The 25,316-nt window shown below is 43.2% G+C and overlaps 1 protein-coding gene across 1 annotated transcript in view; it reads right to left on the bottom strand.

Annotated features, from left to right (window-relative positions):
* Positions 1 to 25,316, bottom strand: part of LOC110494281 (guanine nucleotide-binding protein G(i) subunit alpha-2) — a 111,858-nt gene that overhangs the window by 6,228 nt on the left and 80,314 nt on the right. The window contains exons 3-5 of the mRNA XM_021569224.2: positions 18,096 to 18,138; positions 16,169 to 16,310; positions 11,860 to 12,020 (exon numbers count right to left, since the gene is read on the bottom strand). Of these exons, the coding sequence (XP_021424899.1) occupies positions 11,860 to 12,020; positions 16,169 to 16,310; positions 18,096 to 18,138 (346 nt within the window). The remainder of the gene's footprint in view (positions 1 to 11,859; positions 12,021 to 16,168; positions 16,311 to 18,095; positions 18,139 to 25,316) is intronic.

Here is a 25,316-nt window from a genome sequence, read left to right as displayed (position 1 = left end):
CGGGCCACAAACAGGCAAATAACGGCGCAGTACAACAGTGGTGTGCAGAACGGAAACTCAGAATGCACAACTCGTTGGTCCTTGTCACGGATGGGCTATTGCAGCAGACGACCACACCGGGTTCCACTCCTACCCGCTAAAAACAAGATGAGATCAATGGACAGGTGATCCACTGGGCACGCGATCACCAACACAGGACAATTGAGGAGTGGAAAAAACATAGCCTGGTTCGACGAATCCTGGTTCCTGTTGCGTCATGCTGATGGCAGAGTCAGGATTTGGCGTAAGCAGCATAAGTCCATGGCCTCATCATCCTGGGTGTCAATGGTACAGGCTGGTGGTGGTGTAATGGTGTGGGGAATGTTTTCCTGGCACACGTTACGTCCCTTGATACCAACTGACTGAATTTAATATTAAGTGCCGTACGTTTCGTCGTGACATGGCACACTTTAACGTACAGCATCAAAGGGGTCCGTTTTTTCAACTTGTCTCCAATAGTATTGGTTTATTACCATGTCAATCGGCAGGAAGCCTAGTGGTTAGAGCATTGGACTTATAACCGAAAGGTTGCCAGATCGAATCCCTGAGCTGACAAGGTAAAACTCTGTCGTTCTGCCCCTGAACAAGGCAGTTAACCCACTGTTCCTAGGCCTTCATTGAAAATAAGACTTTGTTCTTAACCGACTTGCCTAGTTAAATAAAAGGTAAAAATAAATTCTGTAAAAAAAAAATGAAATGCATTTGTAGGTAACTAGCTAACACTGATAAAGGGTGAAAGGATAGCAGCGCCAACTGTCAAAGATGGGAGAGTAGGCTATTCTGGATAGTGTAGTTCCCGTCCCTAGAAGTGAGTACAGAGATAATAGTAACATAATATTCAGTGCTGTCTAATTTAAGCAATGAAGTCTTTCTTGTGATGTTTTCTGTCCTCAGATACAGAGAGCTGCTACGGCCTGTCTGCAGATGAAGAGGTCCCAATGAAGAGCAGTGGTTCTCAGTCCTGGTCCTGGGAACTCGAAGGGGTGCACATTTTTGTTTTCTCCTTAGCACTATTGTACACAGCTGATTCAAATGACCAACTCTTCATCAAGCTTCAAGTGGTATTTATGTATTCATGTGTGATGCTATCCTTGATATAAGCCTGCTGTTGTACATGCACGTGTGTGCTCATGCATCTATCTAATGTTACCATGATTTGTTATAAGAGATATCCTTTAGTAATCCACAATGACCCGATGAAGTAAAAGTCTAACAATGACATATTCCATATTCCAACAGATACCTTACAACTGGAGACTCCTTTAAAACGATTGCTTACAGTTACAGTGCAGAGCACTGCACGGTTGGGTGACCAGGGCCATCTGGGACTGCCTCATGGGGGAATTCAGGCGTGTGTGAAGGCTACTTGTGTCCAGCACAACTTCATGAGGATGGACACGAGGACCAGGAGGGGATCTGCAGCTCGCCGCCATGTGCCAGAGGAGAGGTCTACTGCTCTGCAGGATGTTTCAAGGACGGGGCCAACAACGCAGCACAGGAGGCATTCCGTGTGCAGAAGATCTTCACCTCCTACTTCAAAGAGGGTGCTGTTTCCTGGCAACACCAAAGACTACACGATGCACAACCAAAGGCTCTTTTAAGAGCCATCCCCATTGCAATAAGAGTATGCTTCAATTTACTTCACTATATCAACTGTAGTTATTCAATTCCCAGTTTATCTGCCTTGGATTTCTACTTCTCAGGTAAGGGCTCGGTTTAGGTAAGGGTGATGATGTCTGTACAAACACAGTGTCACCCATATATATTTTTGGGGGAACAATTAGCCACCCTATAACCCCCACTTATTTATCAAATTGGACTGATGGATTGTGTTGTGCAGTAAGCAGGCTCAGGTGTGTAACTGTGGCTCCTTCCACCTTCTAATAACAGGCAAGAGGACCAACCATGCAGAATAGTAAGACATGTCATTATTTGTATAACTACCTTATATTGTTTGTCCTTGTGTGTCTGTGTATGTTTTTCAGAATAAAGTACTCTACAGCCACTTAGTGTGGACACCAGGTGAGGCCACACACACAGATTCCTGTTGAACACTCTTTAACTACCTTATTTTCTCAATAACAGTCTCTCCCCTTCACTTCACCCCTCGTCTCCTTTACTTCATCCCTCGTCCCCTTCTCCCAAAATCCTTTCGGTTATATCAGCTGTCAGTGAACTCTTCCCGCATCTGAACTGGCTACATAGAGGGCACAGCATGATTAGAGGTGAGAGGTCACTTGGTTGGATTAACAGGAAGTATTATTAAAGAGATGCTTTACATTGAAATACAGATAGAGATGTAGTAGTCCCAGAGTTAATGATCCAAGGTCAGTTTTGCATTTCACCTCCTGATGGTTATGATGACAACATTATAATAAAAAACAAAACCACGCTTAATCATGCTCTCATTCTCTCTCTCTCGTCTGCATGTATGTTTTGATGTGAAAAGAGGATGCCAACCCCCAGTCCCGTCATCGCCACCTCACCCGCACTTAAGATAACCTTTGGGCCAACTGGGGGCCCAAGGCTGGTTAGGAGACACCGCTAGAGACAATATGTAAATTGTGAAGACCTAAGTAGCAGCACTGTAATTCATTAAATAAAAAATGCAGACTTCCCTGCTACTCTGTTCTTACCTCTTTCCCTTTTACACACACACACACACACACACACACACACACACACACACACACACACACACACCTCCCCAAATTGAACTTGTATTTATAATGCAGGTACTATGTATTTATAACACTTGGATAATGAACTTTCAATAACGCGTTTCACATTCTCCACTTGATTTGGATCACATTCTCTACCGATTGAAATTAAGTCTCATTTGATGAAATTCAACACCTATCCGGTGTCCTCGGATCAGTGCTGATGAAGGAAATTAGATATTGAGATGAACCTGTGAGTATTTACATAATGTATAGGAAGTGTAGTGTACTGTTTTTAAAAAAAATATGTTTCTGTATACAGTGCATTCGGAAAGTATTAAGACCGCTTGATCAAAAGGCGCCTAAAGGACTGACCATGAGAAACAAGATTCTCTGGTCTGATGAAACCAGGTTTGAACTATTTGGCCTGAATGCCAAGAGTCACGTCTGGAGGAAACCTGGCACCATCCCTACGGTGGAGCATGTGGGGAGATGTTTTCACTGGGAAACTAGTCAGGATCGAGGAAAAGGTGAACGGAGCAAAGTAGAGAGATCCTTGATGAAAACCTGCTCCAGAGCGCTCAGGACTTGACTGGGGCGAAGGTTCACCTTCCGACAGGACAACGAACCTAAACACACAGCCAAGACAACGCAGGAGTGGCTTCAGGACAAGTCTCCGAACAACCTTGAGCAGCCCAGCCAGAGCCCGGACTTGAACCCGATCTAACATCTGTGGAGAGACCTGAAAATAGTTGTGTGGCGACGCTCCCCAGCCAACATGACAAAGCTTGAGAGGATCTGCAGAGAACAATGGGAGAAACTCCCCAAATATAGATGTGCCAAGCTTGTGGCGTCATACCCAAGAAGACTCAAGGCTGTAATCGCTGCCAAAGGTGCTTCAAAGTGACTGAATAATTATATAAATGTGATATTTCTGTTTTCTAAAAACCCGTTTTTTGCTTTGTCATTATGGGATATAGTGTATAGATTGATGATGGGAAAAAAAACGTTAAATCAATTTTAGGATAAGGCTGTAACGTCGTGGAAAAATTTGGAAAAAGTTAAGGGGTCTGAATACCTTAAAGTACTGTATATACGACTTGCATCCTTGCCACAATAAAGTATATTATATTCTACTCAATCCATAGGCTTCATTGATGCCATTCAGACTGTTTTGAAGTCAATACAACCAGCTATGATAGCTGGAGGTTCATAGCTAGGTTCTGAACTAATAATCATATCAAAACGTTTTAGGGTCCATACACAGATCGGCTACATAGCTGGCTACATAGCTAGCCACACATCCATAAGCATACAGTTATTTTTATCCTTCACTATACAATAAGCAATAAAATAGTTAGCTCACCTACCCTACTTCAGCTGCATTGCATGGCAAATATTAGCAAGTCTAGCTTACAAAATTGTACATTCAATTTGCAGTAAATGCATCCACACTTACTCAAGATGACAGCCTGGTTTGCTAGTTCTCAGAAGTACCTAAAACACAAATTACAATTTCATCCTCATGTCACAACACCCACAAAGCTAGCTAGCTGACTAATGTTAGCTAGCTTGCTAAATAGCGATTTTTGTAAATTAACTTCATGACAAAAAAATATGCATAATCGTCTGTCTCTACATTAACTAACAATCCTCTCAACTGTACATTTTTCGCATGATTCGTTCTGACGTTATAATTGCTTCCATCCTAGTATTTTTGTCAGCCATCTTTTCTGAAGACTGACGCTATGTGACCCAACGCTGGAGACAAATTCTTAATAGAATTAACTCGATATGATTGGTCATCGCCCAGCGGTCGCCGCAGGTGATTTGCATGAAGTTGGGAAATGCTTAACTTTCTCACTGCCTCCCACGCCACGTTCGCGCCGCCCAACAGTCACCCGCCCACTCTGCTTCTCACCGTTTTCCTTCCATTGAAAATGAAAGGTAAGCGGTGTTTCACCGCATGGTGCGGGCAGTAACGTACACAGGCCCTAAAAGTACAAGGTTGTCAAAAATATAAATAGTAAAGTACAACCCCAAAAAAACTACTTTAGTACATGAAACCATTTTTACTTAAGTACTTTACAGAACTGTTCGCATTTGCTGCCTGTAATCCTGCCTAAGCCAAGTCTGTGCATATATTTAAGTGTTCTCCACACACACTCATTTCTTCATCACAAACCACTGTCCCTGATTAGAGTTCTTCAAACAGCATGCCCCACAGAGAAAGGCCTAATTAGTTGTCTGCAATTCACATACTGAAACATTACTTGATTTGAGATTTTGATTACTAGTATCCAGAGCTTAATTGAATGCTGTGGGCTTACAGTTACAAACCCCCATCTCCACGCACTGGTTAAACACGCACTGGTTAAACGTGTGGTTATCAGCTATATACAGTGCCTTGCGAAAGTATTCGGCCCCCTTGAACTTTGCGACCTTTTGCCACATTTCAGGCTTCAAACATAAAGATATCAAACTGTATTTTTTTGTGAAGAATCAACAACAAGTGGGACACAATCATGAAGTGGAACGACATTTATTGGATATTTCAAACTTTTTTAACAAATCAAAAACTGAAAAATTGGGCGTGCAAAATTATTCAGCCCCTTTACTTTCAGTGTAGCAAACTCTCTCCAGAAGTTCAGTGAGGATCTCTGAATGATCCAATGTTGACCTAAATGACTAATGATGATAAATACAATCCACCTGTGTGTAATCAAGTCTCTGTATAAATGCACCTGCACTGTGATAGTCTCAGAGGTCCGTTAAAAGCACAGAGAGCATCATGAAGAACAAGGAACACACCAGGCAGGTCCGAGATACTGTTGTGAAGAAGTTTAACGCCGGATTTGGATACAAAAAGATTTCCCAAGCTTTAAACATCCCAAGGAGCACTGTGCAAGCGATAATATTGAAATGGAAGGAGTATCAGACCACTGCAAATCTACCAAGACCTGGCCGTCCCTCTAAACTTTCAGCTCATACAAGGAGAAGACTGATCAGAGATGCAGCCAAGAGGCCCATGATCACTCTGGATGAACTGCAGAGATCTACAGCTGAGGTGGGAGACTCTGTCCATAGGACAACAATCAGTCGTATATTGCACAAATCTGGCCTTTATGGAAGAGTGGCAAGAAGAAAGCCATTTCTTAAAGATATCCATAAAAAGTGTTGTTTAAAGTTTGCCACAAGCCACCTGGGAGACACACCAAAACATGTGGAAGAAGGTGCTCTGGTCAGATGAAACCTAAATTGAACTTTTTGGCAACAATGCAAAACGTTATGTTTGGCGTAAAAGCAACACAGCTCATCACACTGAACACACCATCCCCACTGTCAAACATGGTGGTGGCAGCATCATGGTTTGGGCCTGCTTTTCTTCAGCAGGGACAGGGAAGATGGTTAAAATTGATGGGAAGATGGATGGAGCCAAACACAGGACCATTCTGGAAGAAAACCTGATGGAGTCTGCAAAAGACCTGAGACTGGGACGGAGATTTGTCTTCCAACAAGACAATGATCCAAAACATAAAGCAAAATCTACAATGGAATGGTTCAAAAATAAACATATCCAGCTGTTAGAATGGCCAAGTCAAAGTCCAGACCTGAATCCAATCGAGAATCTGTGGAAAGAACTGAAAACTGCTGTTCACAAATGCTCTCCATCCAACCTCACTGAGCTCGAGCTGTTTTGCAAGGAGGAATGGGAAAAAAATTCAGTCTCTCGATGTGCAAAACTGATAGAGACATACCCCAAGCGACTTACAGCTGTAATCGCAGCAAAAGGTGGCGCTACAAAGTATTAACTTAAGGGGGCTGAATAATTTTGCACGCCCACTTTTTCAGTTTTTGATCTGTTAAAAAAGTTTGAAATATCCAATAAATGTCGTTCCACTTCATGATTGTGTCCCACTTGTTGATTCTTCACAAAAAAAATACAGTTTGATATCTTTATGTTTGAAGCCTGAAATGTGGCAAAAGGTCGCAAAGTTCAAGGGGGCCGAATACTTTCGCAAGGCACTGTACTTACATTAATTTGCTCTGGGATTTGACCTTCGGAGAGCAGGTGAGTTACAGTAGTGGAGCTGTAGAGCTGATTCTAGCCTGCTGAGAGGTGTAGCTGAGAGCTGATAAGGAATCTCCCAGTGCTCTGAGATATATGACAGTCTGGAGGCTGATATTGTTGGAGCACACAATAAGCATCTCTAAGTAAAGCAGTCACAGTGCTCTGGAGAGCCCTGATGAAATAACATAAATCCTCGTCACTGCCACCTCCTCCCCAAAATCTCTGGGGCCATCGCAACAAAACGCTTACCAAAAGCCAGAGTTTTTAATAAGAGCAGGGCAAGAGAGAATTTTGAAAAATAGTATTCGACTTCGTAATACAAAAGTGGGTGAGATCAATATCGCTCCTGCTACTCGTTCAATATTTAGTTGGCTGCCAGGCAATCATTTTGTGAAACACCATCCTGTCATGCCTTTTAGAGCCCATTTCCTTGGCGCTACACAATCTCACCAATAGGCCTTGTGTCTAATGGACTGCCTTGAGAACAAATACAGCACTCTCTGCTGCAGGTGGGAATAGATGAGCAAGTGGTATTCCAGGCACATGGACGGTGAGTGTAACAGGAATAGGGGATGTATTGTGTTCTCTACATTTCCATATAGAGAGAATGAAGGGTCCTGTGTGCCCTGGTGATAAGGGCTTCTCACCTATACCACACGGCAGCAGCACTGAGGAGAGAGCCTTGCAGCATTACTGTGCGTTTTTTCTTCATTAGACTATCACCGTAGCACTACATTACACAGACGGAGCATGACCTTGACGCAGGGTCGTTCCACCTCAAAAAGCACAAGAAAGAGGATTGACACCCACCATCTCAGATGGTTCTGAAATCATTCCTGTAGTTAGTAACAGATATGATTAGCATTTCTGTAACATTATTTTGTTAGGGAAGGGTTTGGCCGGGGGGCTTTACTTGGCTCATTGCATTCTAGCGACTGCTTGTGGCGGGCCGGGCGCCTGCAGGCTGTCTTCGGCCATCAGTCGAACAGTGTTTCCTCCAACACATTGGTGCAGCTGGCGGTTGTTAAGAAGAGCGGTTAGGCGGGTCATGTTTCGGGAAGACGCATGACCCGACCTACGCCTTTCCCGAGCCCGTTGAGGAATTGCAGCGATGTGACAAGACCGTAATTGGGTCACAAAATATTTTTTACGGGAATAAATCACACACAAAGGTTCCATTTCCTGGACACAGATTACAACGAACTGATTTGCTTTCATGGAGGACTGGCTTGAATTGTGAGGATGACTACACAATTTATTTTCATCATAACCCAAACCTATTGGCTTTCTACCCAAAGTTGCAAAGAAAATCAGGGTGATCTATTCAATAAATACAAGAGACCAGCAAAAAGGATAAAAGAGTGTCGACGGCATCTAGCGGTCAGAACCTGGTATTTTCACACTACTTCATGGTTAATAATGCAAACTACTTCAATGACCTAATTTCTCTGAACAGGGGGGAAAAAACATCTCAAGATTCACAGGGAATACATTACATAGTATGAAGAAGCAATACTCCAAGTCGCAGCTTCATACTACTTAGAGAACTGTTAGTGTATACTGGTTGTTGGGGTGGGATTGTCATGGAGGTCTATTGGGTGGCTTTGATATTTTTGGGAGATTCCACGTCTTACTCAATGGTGTTAGCAGTTGATGTTACTCTTCAATAACAGACTCCAAAGCAAATAAGGGGAAGAAAAATAGGTTTAATCATATACAGTGGGGCAAAAAAGTATTTAGTCAGCCACCAATTGTGCAAGTTCTCCCACTTAAAAGGATGAGGCCTGTAATTTTCATCATAGGTACACTTCAACTATGACAGACAAAAATGAGAAGAAAAAAAATCCAGAAAATCACATTGTAGGATTTTTAATGACTTTATTTGCAAATTATGGTGGAAAATAAGTATTTGGTCACCTACAAACAAGCAAGATTTCTGGCCCTCACAGACCTGTAACTTCTTCTTTAAGAGGCTCCTCTGTCCTCCACTCATTACCTGTATTAATGGCACCTGTGAACTTGTTATTGAAATTGTAGACCTGCACCAGGCTGGGAAGACTGAATCTGCAATAGGTAAGCAGCTTGGTTTGAAGAAATCAACTGTGGGAGCAATTATTAGGAAATGGAAGACATACAAGACCACTGATAATCTCCCTTGATCTGGGGCTCCATCTCAAAATGATCACAAGAACAGTGAGCAAAAATCCCAGAACCACACGGGGGGACCTAGTGAATGACCTGCAGAGAGCTGGGACCAAAGTAACAAAGCCTACCATCAGTAACACACTACGCCGCCAGGGACTCAAATCCTGCAGTGCCAGACGTGTCCCCCTGCTTAAGCCAGTACATGTCCAGGCCCGTCTGAAGTTTGCTAGAGAGCATTTGGATGATCCAGAAGAAGATTGGGAGAATGTCATATGGTCAGATGAAACCAAAATATAACTTTTTGGTAAAAACTCAACTCGTCGTGTTTGGAGGACAAAGAATGCTGAGTTGCATCCAAAGAACACCATACCTACTGTGAAGCATGGGGGTGGAAACATCATGCTTTGGGGCTGTTTTCCTGCAAAGGGACCTGGACGACTGATCCGTGTAAAGGAAAGAATGAATGGGGCCATGTATCAGGCCCAAAACATCACTGCTCTAGAGGAGATCTGTATGGAGGAATGGGCCAAAATACCAGCAACAGTGTGATAAATCCTTGAAGACTTACAGAAAACGTTTGACCTCTGTTATATACCCATTGTTGGCAATGACAAAGTATTGAGATAAACTTTTGTTATTGACCAAATACTTATTTTCCACCATAATTTGCAAATACATTCATAAAAAATCCTACAATGTGATTTTCTGGATTTTTTCTCTCATTTTGTCTGTCATAGTTGAAGTGTACCTATGATGAAAATTACAGGCATCTCATCTTTTTAAGTGGGAGAACTTGCACAATTGGTGGATGACTAAATACTTTTTTGCCCCACTGTATGTTATACTGAGAGGTAAATGTTCATTCTCCCCTGTCCTCAGTGATTCTATCCACAGTGATTCTCTCCACAGAACAAAGGGACAGGATGTAGTTCTATAACCCAGCACTAGCCTGTGGTTGACCAATTGGAATTCCTTGCAATAAAACTGGGCCAATGGTCAGAAAACAAGTACCCTACTTCAGGCACAATGTATAAACAATTTGAACCAATGAGAGCTTGCAATGTAGCTATGAGTCCCAGACTGAAATTCCTCCCATGTCTCTGACCCATAGATCATTAATCCCCTATTACAGAAAAAACACTATTTCCATTGATCATTAGTACCTCTTGACATTTAGTCCTCTTGACCTTTAGTACTCTATTGACCTCTCGTCCTCTGCGTTGTGCATTTATCTTCTAAATATTCTTATAATGGTATGAAGAAGTTTGGTCCAAAATAGATATCGGGTACTAGATTTATCAGACTTTATCTGAATCCTATAAATTAAAATGGCCAATTTGGGTGCAATCAATTAGCTTAATTTCCCTGAGAAAATTACATTCAAACAAAATAATGTTTCAGGAATGCCAATCTTACCTGTTTGGAACTACAGAAACAATTTCAGAACAATCTGATATGACATGGAACGACTCCTCAGTTAAAGGACTTAAAGGCCTCCGAGTTAAGGAGTGGCTCTGTGGAGAGGCTCGAGTGAGGGCATATAGTTGCTGGTATTACAGGCCGGCTGTGCTGTGGTCACACAGAAGCATGAATAAACCCATACGGGAAGTGACAGGAGACGTGTTGTTCTACATAGAGGATTAGGTACAAAGGGATTATCTATAAAGGACTAACCTGGGACACTAGCATACTGTAGCTTTACACTGTGGCACCTGTTAACTGATCGCTGTGAGAACAAGAGCATAGAACCTTGAAAAGAAAACTTTAAAGCATTGCCATGCAAATCTGGGCCCAGAGGTAAATCACACTTCTGGTTTCAGGGACTGATTCAGGCCTGGAACACCAGGTGAGTGATCTCTCTGGCCAATCAATGACATCAATCAAGAGTCTGGTACCGTAGAAAAGAAAAGCAGCAGTACTGTGGACATGGAGCCAGGATTTTAATAGCCCTCGTCTAAAGGCCTCAACCAGGCATAACATGGCCTGTAACTAGCCAGGCAAACGGCCAGCAATCCCTGGAAACCCCAGAGACTTCCTCATTCAAAGCTACATTTTCCTGATGGCTGCCTCATGACAAGCAGAGAGGAGGAAGGAGCGAGGGAAAGTGGGAGAGGGGGAGTGACTGCATACAGTATGTGAGCAGTCACTGTGAAACCACAGTCGTCCACCCTGACTTCAGAGCTCTTGCTGCTATTCAGGGACGTTCCCACACACAGCGGGACAGGACATGACAGGACAGGACAGCTCTACTAGCATGGGTGGCTGACAACATATAAAACATATTGGAGTGCAGGGTACTGTGCAGGTACTGTGCAGGGTACTGTGCAGGGTACTGTGCAAGACAAGTGCTAAAACATTGATCACATTACAGTTAAGGTACATACTGTTCTCTGTAAACTGCTCTCTAAAACAAACATGAGTCATCAGTTTCTAAACATGTTGGTTCTTTCTTTACTTCCATCAAGTGGATTGATCCAATCTATTATCTCAGGAACTGGTCCTCTCTTCAGAAATTGATTCGAGGGAAATTAGGCATGGGAAAATTCCTGGAAGTTCAGAGCTGTGCAAACCCCCATTTGAAAAGCAATTGGTTTCTCAACGAAGCGACAACACGTTGAGCGCGCTGCCTTGATCTTTTAATCCCCTTATATGATATCGATGGGAGACTGAGGGAGGGATGGAAGGGGGGAGTTAGGGGTCACTGTGCTGTGAAGCCATCAGTATCAGAACCTGCAGATTTACTGTGCTGCTTCTCCAAAACTCTTTGCCCTCAGATTCAGAAGGTAAATCCAGTAATATCACAGTTCGGCCTATTTAAACAAACCTCAAAAAGGTGTGCGATCAAGGATAGATAGAGACCCAGCAGTGACAGAGATGAGGCCAATGACAAAGTAGACTATGAGCCTGGCACAAGTGAGCAGAGTGGTGGTGGTCGTTACTCACTAGGCAGCAGAGTCGTTGAGCTGGTACTCGCGGGCGCGGGTGAAGCAGCCCTGCACCCCTCCGTCGGCCCACAGCCGGTGCATGGCATTGGACAGGTCATCTGGCAGGATGCCCTGCTCCTCAGCAGCCCCCGAGAGGGCAAACAGCTGGCGGGCATCATCCTGGAGGGGGGAGACAGACAGACAGACACAGGGTTAGAAACGAGTCAGACCAAGTGGAACAGACTCTCTGACATCTTATCAACGTTAATAAACATGGCAGTGGTAACGCAGACAGTTAACAGAAGATTAACTCTAAGATGCTTTGGGAAACCGGCCCAGGTCTCACAAGGTCAATAAGACTGAAGGAGACTAGATACTGAAAAACCATTAAACACAGTAATCATCCAATTTCACTGGAGCGACTGTCCTCACTGACTCATAGCTCTCTCTGCGCACACACACAAACACACGTGTTCTAACCAGCCATAAAGAGTAGTCACCGGGGAGAGCACCCCTATAGAAGGGTCCATTAAAACAGGATGGACACAGGTAATAATACCTATATTAGACACAGCCAGGTCTCAGCCCTGATTTACACACACAATGGGGTGGAGGGCTCTCCCCTAGCATTGGCCTACGCCGTTGCACGCACAAACACACGTAAAAACGCACTCACACACAGAGCATGAAAAGGGCTGATTACACAGCTCCCACATAAGTTTAGCGCACCGCCCACACACCCCTCTTAACCCTCCCTCTGTGCCTCAATGCTTTCCAGGGAAAACTCCGGCCTCCTGAAGCTGTTTGACTGGGAATAGGTGTGTGCGCCTGAGCTCCATACAACTGGTTAACCTGTCTGCCCAGTCTCACCCAGTCCAGCCCTCTGCCAGCCACAGGACTGGTTAATAAGTGAAGGGAGTGATTAGAAGAGGAATCAAAACAACTCCTCACACCAGGTGATCTCTAGGCCTCTCTAAAGTGGGTCACAGGAAATGTGACCTTGAGTCAGTGTATTGTAATTTACATATGTGATAGAGGAGTTTTATGGGGACTGAAGGAGGATGTACAATAGCCCACTTCCTCCCTTCGAGGGCCCTTAAGGTGTGCAGTGAGAGAGAAAAAAAAATAGTGCGTTTTTTTTTGCTTATTCCCACTGGATTACATGATTCCTCCAACCAGGGATTTCTGGAAAACCTGGGGAAAGTTACTGTAGTTTCGGAACACTAAGTGGGTCAAATCAAAACGAAGGCAGATACGTGTTGTTACGTTAAGTCAACGACTTTTAACAGGCAATCTAAAGAACATGTTGTAAACCAAACCATCAGGCCCGAGAGAGTAACACACCATTACATTTGAAAAAGCACTCCCTCTTACAGATTCCCCTGAAGAGCTGCTTTGTCGAGGAAGTTAGCATGGCAGAGTTAGCCGCTGCAGCAGTGAATACAGCTGATATAACAGTAGTGGGGAACTAGCGAGAGAGCCCTGTCCTCTCCAGCACTACACACTCACAGGGAGCAAGAATAGATGAGCAAGCTGTAGTGTGTGTGTGTGTGTGCACGCGCTTACAGATGGGTCTGAGACAGGAAATAAGCCTACAGCCCATTCCTACTCCATTTCAGTGTGGCTGCTGCACATCGGTAGTGAAGGAGATGCGTTACCCCATGCAATGTAAAGCTCTTTATCAACAACTATCTTCAGAGACAGAGCAACTATTCACCTAAATGAAAAAAAAAAGAAAAAAGTATGGCAACACTTCCTATAATAAATCTAAATATATTCCTTCACAAAGCAATCTTAAGCAACGTCCCTCAGTCCAGATTTTGGAACAGTTCTAGCTACGTGAGTGAGCACTTCCTCTGCAAGCGTCATTGAATCTAGAGCCATACATCTAAATAAAATGACTCTGCTTGTAGAACAGCTTAATCCACAAAGCTCATTGTGCAAGAATATTTACATCATCATTCTGAACTCATTATGTTGATCAGGTTCAGTAATATGGCGAGAGAGGTGTGTGTTATGTAAACGAGGGCCTGAGGGGACAGTCTATCAGTGGATGTGACAGTGAACCTGATCAACATAATGAGTTCAGAATTCTGGTCTCTCTCGCGTCACCATTTACTGTCACTAATGACGTATTTACGACTCAACATTGGCAACTCATTATATAAAACTACATAAACGAGATTACTTTAATGTACCACCTACCTCTCCCTCATTCACGTTGAGTAGAGACTTGTAAAACATCTTTCTCTGTTGATCGCATCCCCTCAGGCTATGTGAAAAATCTGCCTATTTGACTTAAATCTGTGAAACAGGCTATTTGAGGCTCTCTAGGCAGCTGTGGTTATGGGGTTGGAGGAGAGAAATGTATTTAAGAAGGTAAATTAATTCAAGACACACTGCCAGACTTGCAGAGATTTGTAGCAGTAATATGTCTTGCAGAGCTAGCTACCTCTAATAAACCAACTCTGACACATAAGAGTGGGGGAACACCCTGCTCTCTCCATACCTCATCTCCACTCGCAAGTGGTACACAATAAGGTCTTTATCTCAACACTTGATTAAATCAAATACTGGACATTTTAGAGTGGACAAATAGCTCTGCTATTAATACTTCTGATAGTTTGGTAATAAAAAGGACAGGCAAATCTTTCATAAGATTCCTATCTGCATAGAGAGGATCTGTAAATCATAATTGGGAGAAACATAGGAGGCATGAATAAATTGTCTCTCACTAAGAACACATGGATTATTTTGTATTGCTATGTCATCTCTCTCAGTAGTGCCCACTGGCCAGACAGGCAGCTCAGCAGTGCTCTCTCTAATCTAGTGACACATACACGGGCAGCAGGACTGAGTAAACATGGAACGTCACTTTACGGCACTCCTTCAAACAACATTCTGGGACGCTATACTACTCAAAACTCTCAACTGTCTAGGTAGGGGCTATTGGTACTTGAGCCAGATAATTCCCCCGGTCTCACTTCAGACAGACTAGAGCTGGACTAGAGACATGTGCATCAAAGCTGGAACCGAGAGTGTGATAAACATCCATCTCCAGGCCATCGGACTGTTAAAAAGTCAACACTAGCAGGCCTCCGCCCAGTACCCTGTCCCTGAACTTTAGTCACTGTTACTAGCCGGTTACCCTGCACCTTAGAGACTATAAACACATATTAAAGTGACCAGTGTTCAATGACCTAATGTTTACATACTGTTTTACCCACTTTATATGTATATACTGTATTCTAGTCAAGGCTCATCCGATATAACCACTGCTGTACACACCTTTTCTATTCCTATACTGTCCATACACACAATTATATATACACACATACATATATAGCCTCTTTCTATTTTTTATTTTACTAGACAAGTCAGTTAAGAACAAATTCTTATTTACAATGATGGCCTAGGAATAGTGGGTTAACTGCGGTCTGAGGTCCTGAGTGCTCTGGAGCAGGTTTTCATCAAGGATCCTTCTGTACCTTGCTCTGTTCATCTTTTCCTTGATCCTGACTAGTATCCTAGTCCCTGCTGCTGAAAATCTGCATATATTGTTTTTCAACAGGACAATGACCCAACACACCTCGAGGCTGTGTTAGGGCTATTTGACCAAGAGGGTGAGTGATGGAGTGCTGCTTCAGATGACCCTGCCTCCACAAATCACCTGACCTCAACCCATTTGATATGGTTTGGGAGGAGTTGGACCGCAGAGTGAAGGAGAGCGAAGGAAAAGCAGCTAAAAATTGCTCAGCATATGTAGGAACTCCTTCAAGACTGTTGGAAAAGCATTCCAGGTGAAGCTGGTTGAGAAAAGCCAAGCGTGTGCAAAGCTGTCATCAAGGCAAAGTGTGGCTACTATTTGGTTACTTCATGATTATGTATGTCATTTCATAGTTTTGATGACTTCACTATTATTCTACAATGTTGAACATAGTAAAAATAAAGAAAAACCCTTGAACGAGTAGGTATTTTCAAACTTTTGACTGGTACTGTATTTCTTTCTGGATTATGTGCAATTGTTTTGTTAAAAAAATGATTACTGCACTGCTGGAGCTAGAAACACAAGCATTTCGCTTCACCTGCGATATCTGCAAATACGTGTAGCAACCAACAAACTTTAATTAGATGAGAGGGACAGAGAGGAGAAGTTGGTGTTCTGAGAAGAGTGGGAGCAGTTCAAGGTCTGGCTGACCTTTGGAGCAGCAGTAGGGTGTATGAAGAGAGAACAGTGGCAGCTCTGATGGATGGACTCAGACACTGTGTGTGTGTGTGTGTGTGTGTGTGTGTGTGTGTGTGTGTGTGTGTGTGTGTGTGTGTGTTACCGCTCTGGCTGCGTCTTCGTAGTCGATCTTGAGGTTGGCCATGGCCTTGATGATGGCCATGATGGACTGAATTGTGTTGCTGTAGACCACAGCTCTGTACTGCTTACACTCCTCTTCTGAGTAGCCATCCTCATGGATGATCCTGACAGGCACAGGAAAAAAAAGAGCGAGTTGGGTCACTCAAACACATGCACAGACACACTTGCACATGCAAGCACAGCTCTTAAATATAACAACCCAGGTGTCACTAAAAATCGATATCTTTCTTAATCACAATGTCAGTGTTAACATCTCCATGTTTGTCCATCAGAAGGCACAGTTAGCATATTAATAATTGGTTGCATTATACAGATTACGGTACTAAGCATGCTTAAGTCCAGACAGACATTACTGGTTTGAGGCTTTGGAGGCAGCTCAGGTCTCTGCTGAGAACCAGGCAGCTGGAGAACACTAAAACTAAAACAAATATTGACTACAGTATGGAAGAAGAACGAAAAAAAATGTTGACAGTGAAAAAGTGGCCAGGCCAAGACAGGAGCCCCTAGGGTATGCATGAAACAAATATATGTTTCTGTCTATTCACAACAATGCCCTCTGGGAGAGTGAGAGGCACTGCGAATACCAGATGGATGCTGATTGGCTGTGAGGCGTTCTCAATCGAACCTCATTATAATACAAGGGAGCCCACTAGGAAGAAGGCCAAAACAGACTTACAGAATGAGCCCACAGAAGCGTTTCTTCTCAACTTCAATTGAAACAAATATAGTCAATCTTATCTCAGAGCCATGTTGGCTGGGAGGTTGGATGTAGGCCAGGGAGATTTAGTCATGTTCAATTTAACAAAAATGTCATTCCCAAAAACATCTCATTAAGATGACATGCAGACACAGACATTTTCCAAGAACCGGATGATATTGCAAATTAATAATTATAATAGTCAAGGAGAACCACGGAAGATTTATATCCTGAAATCGAAGTAAAATGTGTAAATCTTGAAGACTTGTCCTTGTAAGTGGAGCCCTGAAGTTATTTAAGCATAACACAACTGCAATCATATTCAAGTCAAAATAAGGTACTTTCTAAGGGGCAATGTAGAAAGAGATTTCATCAGGACTGTTTTCACAAAGTGTTTACACATCTATTACAACAGCAGTGACGTCTGTGTATGTGTTCATGAATGTCCGTGAGAAGAATTGAGGGTTAAAGTGTGTTCACTTGTGAGATTTTGGCACTATACAGAGACAACAGTGACCCCAGAGCTGCTCCTGTAAAAACCTGCACGGGTCAAGGACAGGTGAAGGGGGTATATTATAATACACCCAGCCAGTTTGGCATGATAACAAAAATCTAAGTCGCGATGTGCTACAGAACATACAGGTCCAGATCTGCTACCAGGCTATTAACCGGTCTCCTCTCCATATGTTCTAAATGATCCAGCCTGTCTAACAGGGAGCAAGCATCCTGTAAAACGTAGACTTAAGCTAACTGCATACTCTACTGTCTGCTTGGAATATCAGTTAGCAGGGAGTTAATGCCTTAATAATTGTGAGAAAAACTCAGTCCATAGGTCTGCTGATGTGTGGGGGAAGATACAGCTGCCTGCGTGTGCGCGTACAGGGCTGTCCATTCCCAGGGAGGCCTCTAACCCATACGAATGTAACAGCTGAGAAAGAAACAGGCTTCAGACTGTAGGTATAGGAAGTAATATGTTCCGTATAGATTATAGCATGAGGACATGGATTCTGGGAGAAAGATGCATAGAGAATTCCAGGAACCTAGCTTAAGAATGTACTGTCCCGGTCTGCTTGTGTTGATAATGACAGAGTCTGGTTACAATATTGGGTTAATTGCTCATGCTTGACGGGAACAGCAGCAAAACAACTAAAACAATGAGGAGTCAGGAAGCCAGGCAGGCAGCTCGACTTACTTCATCTGTTTCACAATAGTGCTCTTCCCCGACTCTCCCGCACCTGCACACAGAACAAAAAAAGGCAGGGGTTAAAAATATGCTCCATTAGTGGATAAATGTAAACAGGCAGCCAAGTGAAGCCTGGACTCCTGAGTACCCCATCATCCCTCCTCATCAGGCCTCAACATTGCAATTGATCTCTCCCTCTTCCTTTCGCCGAGTGAATCTGCCTGCCAGGCGCTCCCTTTCAAGTTGCAGCTTAACAGGCATGTCAATCTACAGTAGTGTATAGAGAGTATAAACAGTAGTGTCGCTTTGCCTTCAAGCAGAGATGGGGAAGAAAATCAATAGTTACATGTCTCAATATTATTTTTGGATGGCATTATATTTGACTCAAAGTATCGATTTATAAAAAATAAAAGAAAGTCAAGTTTGGACAAACCTACTCATTCAAGTTTTTTTTAAGTTTTTTTTTTACTATTTTCTACATTGTAGAATAATATTGAAACCATCAAAACTATGAAATGACATATGGAATCATGTGGTAATCAAAAAAGTAACCAAATAGTTGCCACCCTTTGCCTTGATGACAGCTTTGCACACTCTTGATATTCTCTCCACCAGCTTTATCACCTGGAATGCATGTGACAAGGTGTGCCTTGTTAAAAGTCCATGTGGAATTTCTTTCCTTCTTAATGTGTTTGAGCCAATCAGTTGTGCTACTCAGAAGATAGCCCTATTTGATAGAAGACCAAGTCCATATTACGGCAGGAACAGCTCAAATAGGCAAAGAGAAACAACAGTTCATCATTGCTTAAAGACATGAAGGTCAGTCAATATGGAACATTTCAAGAACTTTGACAGTTTCCTCAAGTGCAGTCGCAAAAGTCATCAAGTGCTATGATGAAACTGGCTCCCATGAGGACCGCCACAGGAAATGAAGACCCAGAGTTACCTCTCCTGCAGAGGATAAGTTCATTAGAGTTACCAGCCTCAGAAATTGCAGCCCAAATAAATTCTTCAGAGTTCAAGTAACAGACACATCTCAACATCAACTTTTCAGAGGAGACTGTGTAATAAGGCCTTCATGGTCGAATTGCTGAAAAGAAACCACTACTAAAGGACATCAATAATAAGAAGAGACTTCCTTGGGCCAAAAAACACAAGCAATGGACATTAGACTGGTGGAAATCTGTCTTTTGATCTGACAAGTCCAAATTTGCAATTCCTGGTTCCAACCGCCGTGTCTTTATGAGACGCAGAGTAAGGTGAACGGATGATCTTCACATGTGTGGTTTCCACCGTGAAGCATGGAGGCGCTGGTGTGGGGGTGCTTTGCTGGTGATTTATTTAGAATTCAAAGCAAACAGTGTTACGCCATCCCATCTGGTTTGCGCTTAGTGGGACTATCATTGTTTTTCAACAGGACAATGACCCAACACACCTCCATGCTGTGTAATGGCTATTTGACCAAGCAGAGTTATGGAGTGCTGCATCAGATGACCTGGCTTCAACCCAATTGAGACGGTTTGGAATGACTTGGACAGCAGAATGACAGACAAGCAGCCAACAAGTGCTCTGCATATGTGGGAACTCCTTCAAGACTGTTAGAAAAGCATTCCTCATGAAGCTGGTTGAGAGAATGCCAAGTGTGAAAAGCTGTCATCAGGGCAAAAGGTGGCTACTTTGAAGAAACTAAAACATTTAGATTTGTTTAACACTTTTTGGTTACTACATGATTTCATATGTGTTATTTTATAGTTTTGACATCTTTACTGTATGTATGTATGTATGTATGTATGTATGTATGTATGTATGTATGTATGTATGTATGTATGTATGTATATGTGTGTGTGTGTGTGTGTGTGTGTGTGTGTGTGTGTGTGTGTACATGCGCACACACTAAAGTATAAACATAATATGTCAATTGTTGGTCTCATGTTTCATGAGCTGAAATAAAATATCCCAGTAATGTTCCATACGCACAAAGCTTATTTCAGATTTTGTGCACAATTTTTTTTACATCCCTGTTAGTGAGCATATCTCCTTTGCCAAGATAATCCATCCACCTGACAAGAGTGGAATATCAAGATTAAACAGCATGAACATTACACAGGTGCACCTTGTGCTGAGACCATTGAAGTGGAATGGGACAACATTCCACAGGCCACAGTCAACAGCCTGATCAACTCTATGTGAAGGAGATGTTGCGCTGCATGAAGCAAATGGTGGTCTCACCAGATACTGACTGGTTTTCTGATCCATGCCCCTACCGTATTTAACAAAAGTTCTGTGACCAACAGATGCATATCTGTATTCCCACTCATGTGAAATCCATCGATTAAGGCCTTATTTATTTCAATTAACTGATGTCCTTATATGAACTGTAACTCAGTCAAATCTAAGAAATTGTTGCATGTTATGTTTATATACTGAAAAATATATCATTTCTATTTTGTTAGGTAGCACTAGCTAGTGCTAGTCGTCTGTACCTGTGCCAAAACGCTGGTATTTTCACCCTATAGCTTGTTCTTGATATTCTTTAAAAAAGTAGTGCGCCAAAATGTTCAGTACTTTTAAAATACATGATTGATCAAAACTATTTTTTTCATGCTCTCTGTAGCAGACATATAGTGATCATTATATTTGAACATCAAGCCGAAACAAAATCGCAGTATCAAACCACAATACATATACAATCGTGAGAATCGCAAAACATATCGTATCGTCAGGCCCCCTGTCCACTCAGTGAGTGAGTCACTCATTCATAGGGTTTCACTGAGTTTCATAACTCCTGTGCCAACAGCACTTCCTGTGTCTAAACTTTAGAGGAACGCTGTCATGTTGTAACCCTCCCTCCCCACAGCAGCTGAGGCAAGGCACTTTATCATCATTAGCTTTGAGTGAAAACGTCTGAGTGCTTTCACAAACAGGATATTCCTGTTCTTATCAGCTCTCATATTTATTTTTGCAGTCCGGCCGGTGGTGAGGTGAGCTCATCTGCCACGGATCTCTCTCTGTCTTGGAGCACTGGCGTGAGCTACACTACACGTCCAAAATTATTTGGACACCTGCTCAAACGTCTCATTCCAAAATCCTGGGCATTAATATGGAGTTGGTCCCCTCTTTACTGCTATAAACAGCCTCCACTCTTCTGGGAAGGCATCCCACTAGATGTTGGATCATTGAATGGAAGCAAGTCCCCGCAGCAGCCACAAAAATCATTATTGAGGTTGGACACTGATGTTGGGCAATTTGGCCTGGCTCGCAGTCGGTGTTCCAATTCATCCCAAAGGTATTCAAGGGGGTTGAGGTCAGGGCTCTGTGAAGGCTAGTCAGGTTTTTCCACACGGATCTCAACAAACCATTTCTGTATGGATCTCGCTTTGTGCATGGTGGCATTGTCATGCTGAAACAGGAAAGGGCCTTCCCCAAACTGTTGCCACAGAGTTTAAAATCACAGAACTGTATACAATGTCATTGTATGCTGTAGCATTAAGATATCCCTTCACTGGAACTAAGGGGCCTAGCCCGAACCATGAAAAACAGTCCCAGACCATTAATCCTCATCCACCAAATTTTACAGTTGGCACTATGCATTCAGGCAGGCATCCTCCAAAACCCAGATTATTCCGTCGGACTGCCAGATGGTGAATAGTGATTCATCACTACAGAGAACATGTTTCCACCGCTCCAGAGTCCACATGAACACATTCTCACGTTGAAGTGGCACACGCATACTTGAGTTCATTTTGTATGTACACACGGTTTATACATGAGGCCCCAGGGGTAGAGGAAGAGGAGATGCATTTTACTGGCAGCTGTCAACCGACTGCCTTCATGCTATTTGACTTGTGACTGGAGAAGAGGAGAGAAGGAGAGGCCGTTCAGGAGTGGTAGTGTGGCCAGCCCTGCCTACATCACACATCACGTAGCCTTAAGCAAGACTTAGATCAGGCGCCACAGGAAACGCATTAGGGTATTTTCCACTGTAATGTAGTTGGCTGTCTGGACAAGCTGGCAGGAAGAGAACAGTAGCACTGAGTTAACTGGTCACACAGCGCATGTAAATGATCCACAAACCACAACCATATTCTTCCACCTACAATATGAGCCACTGACATTCTACCTTCCAACACAACAGTGATGTGAATACAAAAACACAGAGCAGCAAATTACCGGTTTAAAATGGAGAGTTTCAGACTAACTGGCCAATCTAGGAGACATGCTCTACTCCATTTCTCATTCTTAGAGGCCACTCTCAGCATACCGTAGTGAGCAAATCACCCTGCAATGAAACATTCACTCATTTGCTCCAGCGTGTGGGCTGAATTGATGAGCTCAAATAAAGAAAAGAGAGGAGAAGAGGAGATGCATCTCAGGCTCCAAGTCTTGAGTGAGAGGGAACTCAGAAGGAAGTGACTCAGAGACACAGTGGAAAGCGCGTGAGTGTGTGTGTGTGTGTGTGTGTGTGTGTGTGTGTGTGTGTGTGTGTGTGTGTGTGTGTGTGTGTGTGTGCACCCTTGAGCATCTGTGAGTGGGTGTGTGCGCATGCACTCTATATGGATTCATATTTGCTCAAGTGCATGGTGAGGTTGTAGCAACAACACATCATGAAGAAATTAAATGAGATGTGTGAGCCTATGTTCAGTTTGCCTGACGACTCAAACTGAATTCTTCCGCTGCTCTAGGTTCACTACATACTGTAGGACACTGCCATCGGTGAAGTCATGTGTGGTGACGTCTAAATGATGTGTGTTGTACAAAAGTCAATCAGCGATTGGATGATCTCTAACCAATAAGAGTAGCAAAGCGCCCCTTTAGCCACTTTTCAAAAAGCTGCTTTACCCATGTATGTTCTGGCGCAAACCTTCCGTTTCTAGGACCAATCAGAACGGTTAGAATGTGTTTACGTTCTAGAAATCGTCAGGGAGGTAATGAGATCAACAGATTTCAATGTTGGTTTTCCTATAGCAGGGTTCCAAAACATTTTTGTGATTTACATTTTGCAAATATGTTCCCACGTATAATAGAGAGATATAATTGATAACATACAAAATGTATCTGAAATGACTTTCAGACAGATATTATATTTGTTTGGGCTTCGAGGTCAATTTGCTCCGCCATCCTGACCATCCGCCCAAGAAACAAATCGGCCAGCAGCTGAAACCCTGTCCTACAGGATATTCGTCCTAACAGAGAGAGTAGACAGACAGAGGAGACAGTGTGCCACCAGAGCCCCTAGAGAGAGTGCTACAGATACAGGTATATGTGTCCAGTGACCACAGAGCCAAGCAGCGAATGCACTTCCGGAGAGTTCATAGAGCTGTTAGCACAGTGGCGTGACTGAACTCTACTGTAGGCCTCTCTCTCACCACATACACGCGTTTCCTCCACTGGATCTCCCCCTCTTTCTTTCTCTCACACCATCTCTCCGCGCCATCATGTTGCTGATTGTAAATAGACATTTGGAGTTTGTCCAGTGAAGCTGAGGACATTATGAGATGTAATGACAGGAAGAGTACAACACAGAGGTTTATGACAACAAGAGCGAAGATATTAACTGTACACACACTTATCTCCTTTAGACGGATACCTTGTGTGTGTGTGTGTGTACTCTAAAAAGGTGTGCCCTCTATTATTTTTTACCCCTGAGCTATGTGAAGGTGACTTTGAAAATCAATACAATGCATCCCCATAAAGAGCACAACTCTCCAACACTGTGCAGAAACAAAGTGTATGCTGTCTTACTTATTTAAATGGAGAAACAGCCAAATTGCCTATGGGGAATGACCAGTTAACCACAATGTAAACTGACTCACTGGTGAAGCTTGAGGTACTACACACACACACACACACAGTTATCATACTGCACTGTTGCTGAGCCATTCTCCTGCATTAATAAATGCACCCTCAGTCAGCGTGCACACACACACACACACACACACACACACACACACACACACTGTACAAACCAGCAATGCACTGGAGAGCTTTAATATTTCATGTACCTGCAAAAGACCACTATGATGTTCACAGCACACATTTGCATGCCCTCTTGCAGTACAGTCATACACAACTATGTGTGAAAGCACATGCACATAAACACAAGCATACATGAGACTAGTGCAAATCCACGTATACAAACACACACTTGACCAAAGCCATTCAGACTACAAGTGGAGCCATATAAACATATGCAAGCCTGGTGCCATTTGCTTTTTCAACTAGAACAGGTCTTTTTGAATTCTGTAAAGTCAGTGTGGAAGAGGTGAAAAAATGATCGTTGTCTATTAACAATGACAAGCCACCGGGGTCTGACAATCTGGTTGTCAGAGCCCTGTGGTTTGTTATTGTTGATGGTGAAAAAAATGATTGTCTATAAACAACAACAAGCCACAGGGGTCTGACATCCAGATTGTCAGACCCCAGTGGCTTGTCACTGTTGATAGACAATCATTTTTTCACCTCTTCCACACTGACTTGATGGAATTCATAGCTCTCTGTACCTTGGCAGCAGCTAATGGGGATCCCTAATAAATACAAAAAAACGACCAAAAACAACCAATTCAAACGCTGCCCCAGGCTTCTATCAGCACGGACTCTCAGAGCTTCTCTCGCCCTCCCCTCCAGCTGGAGGAAGGCCACGGTCAGCCCCAATAGGGACTACTGTCTCTAACGAAACAAACAGCCTTAATCACATTCGAACTATAAATCACTATTACTTATTCACTTTCACTCTACAAGGAGAAAACAATCTGAGCCTAGGTCCTGACGGTCTCTTTCAACACATCAGCCTTTGAATAAAAGCAGTAAAATGATGGCTGGCCGGTTGTTGGGCAGATGAAAGCTGTGCAGAGGGAAGTTATTACGAGGAGACTGATTTAGTCTTCCTGCCTTATAGCGTGACTCAGATTGGAGGATGAGTGTATGAGTGGATAGGGGGCCACTGAGAGGATAGGGGGCCACAGAGGATGAGTGGATATGGGGCCATTGAGAGGATATGGGGCCATTGAGAGGATATGGGGCCATTGAGAGGATGAGTGGATATAGGGCCATTGAGAGGATATGGGGCCATTGAGAGGATATGGGGCCATTGAGAGGATATGGGGCCATTGAGAGGATATGGGGCCATTGAGAGGATATAGGGCCATTGAGAGGACGAGTGGATAGGGGGCCATTGAGAGGATATGGGGCCATTGAGAGGATATGGGGCCATTGAGAGGATATGGGGCCATT

The sequence above is a fragment of the Oncorhynchus mykiss genome, chromosome 17 (assembly GCF_013265735.2).
Source record: "Oncorhynchus mykiss isolate Arlee chromosome 17, USDA_OmykA_1.1, whole genome shotgun sequence".
Lineage (NCBI taxonomy): Eukaryota > Metazoa > Chordata > Actinopteri > Salmoniformes > Salmonidae > Oncorhynchus > Oncorhynchus mykiss.
Note: the sequence above shows the minus strand (reverse complement) of the source record. Positions and strands in the feature narration are given on the sequence as shown.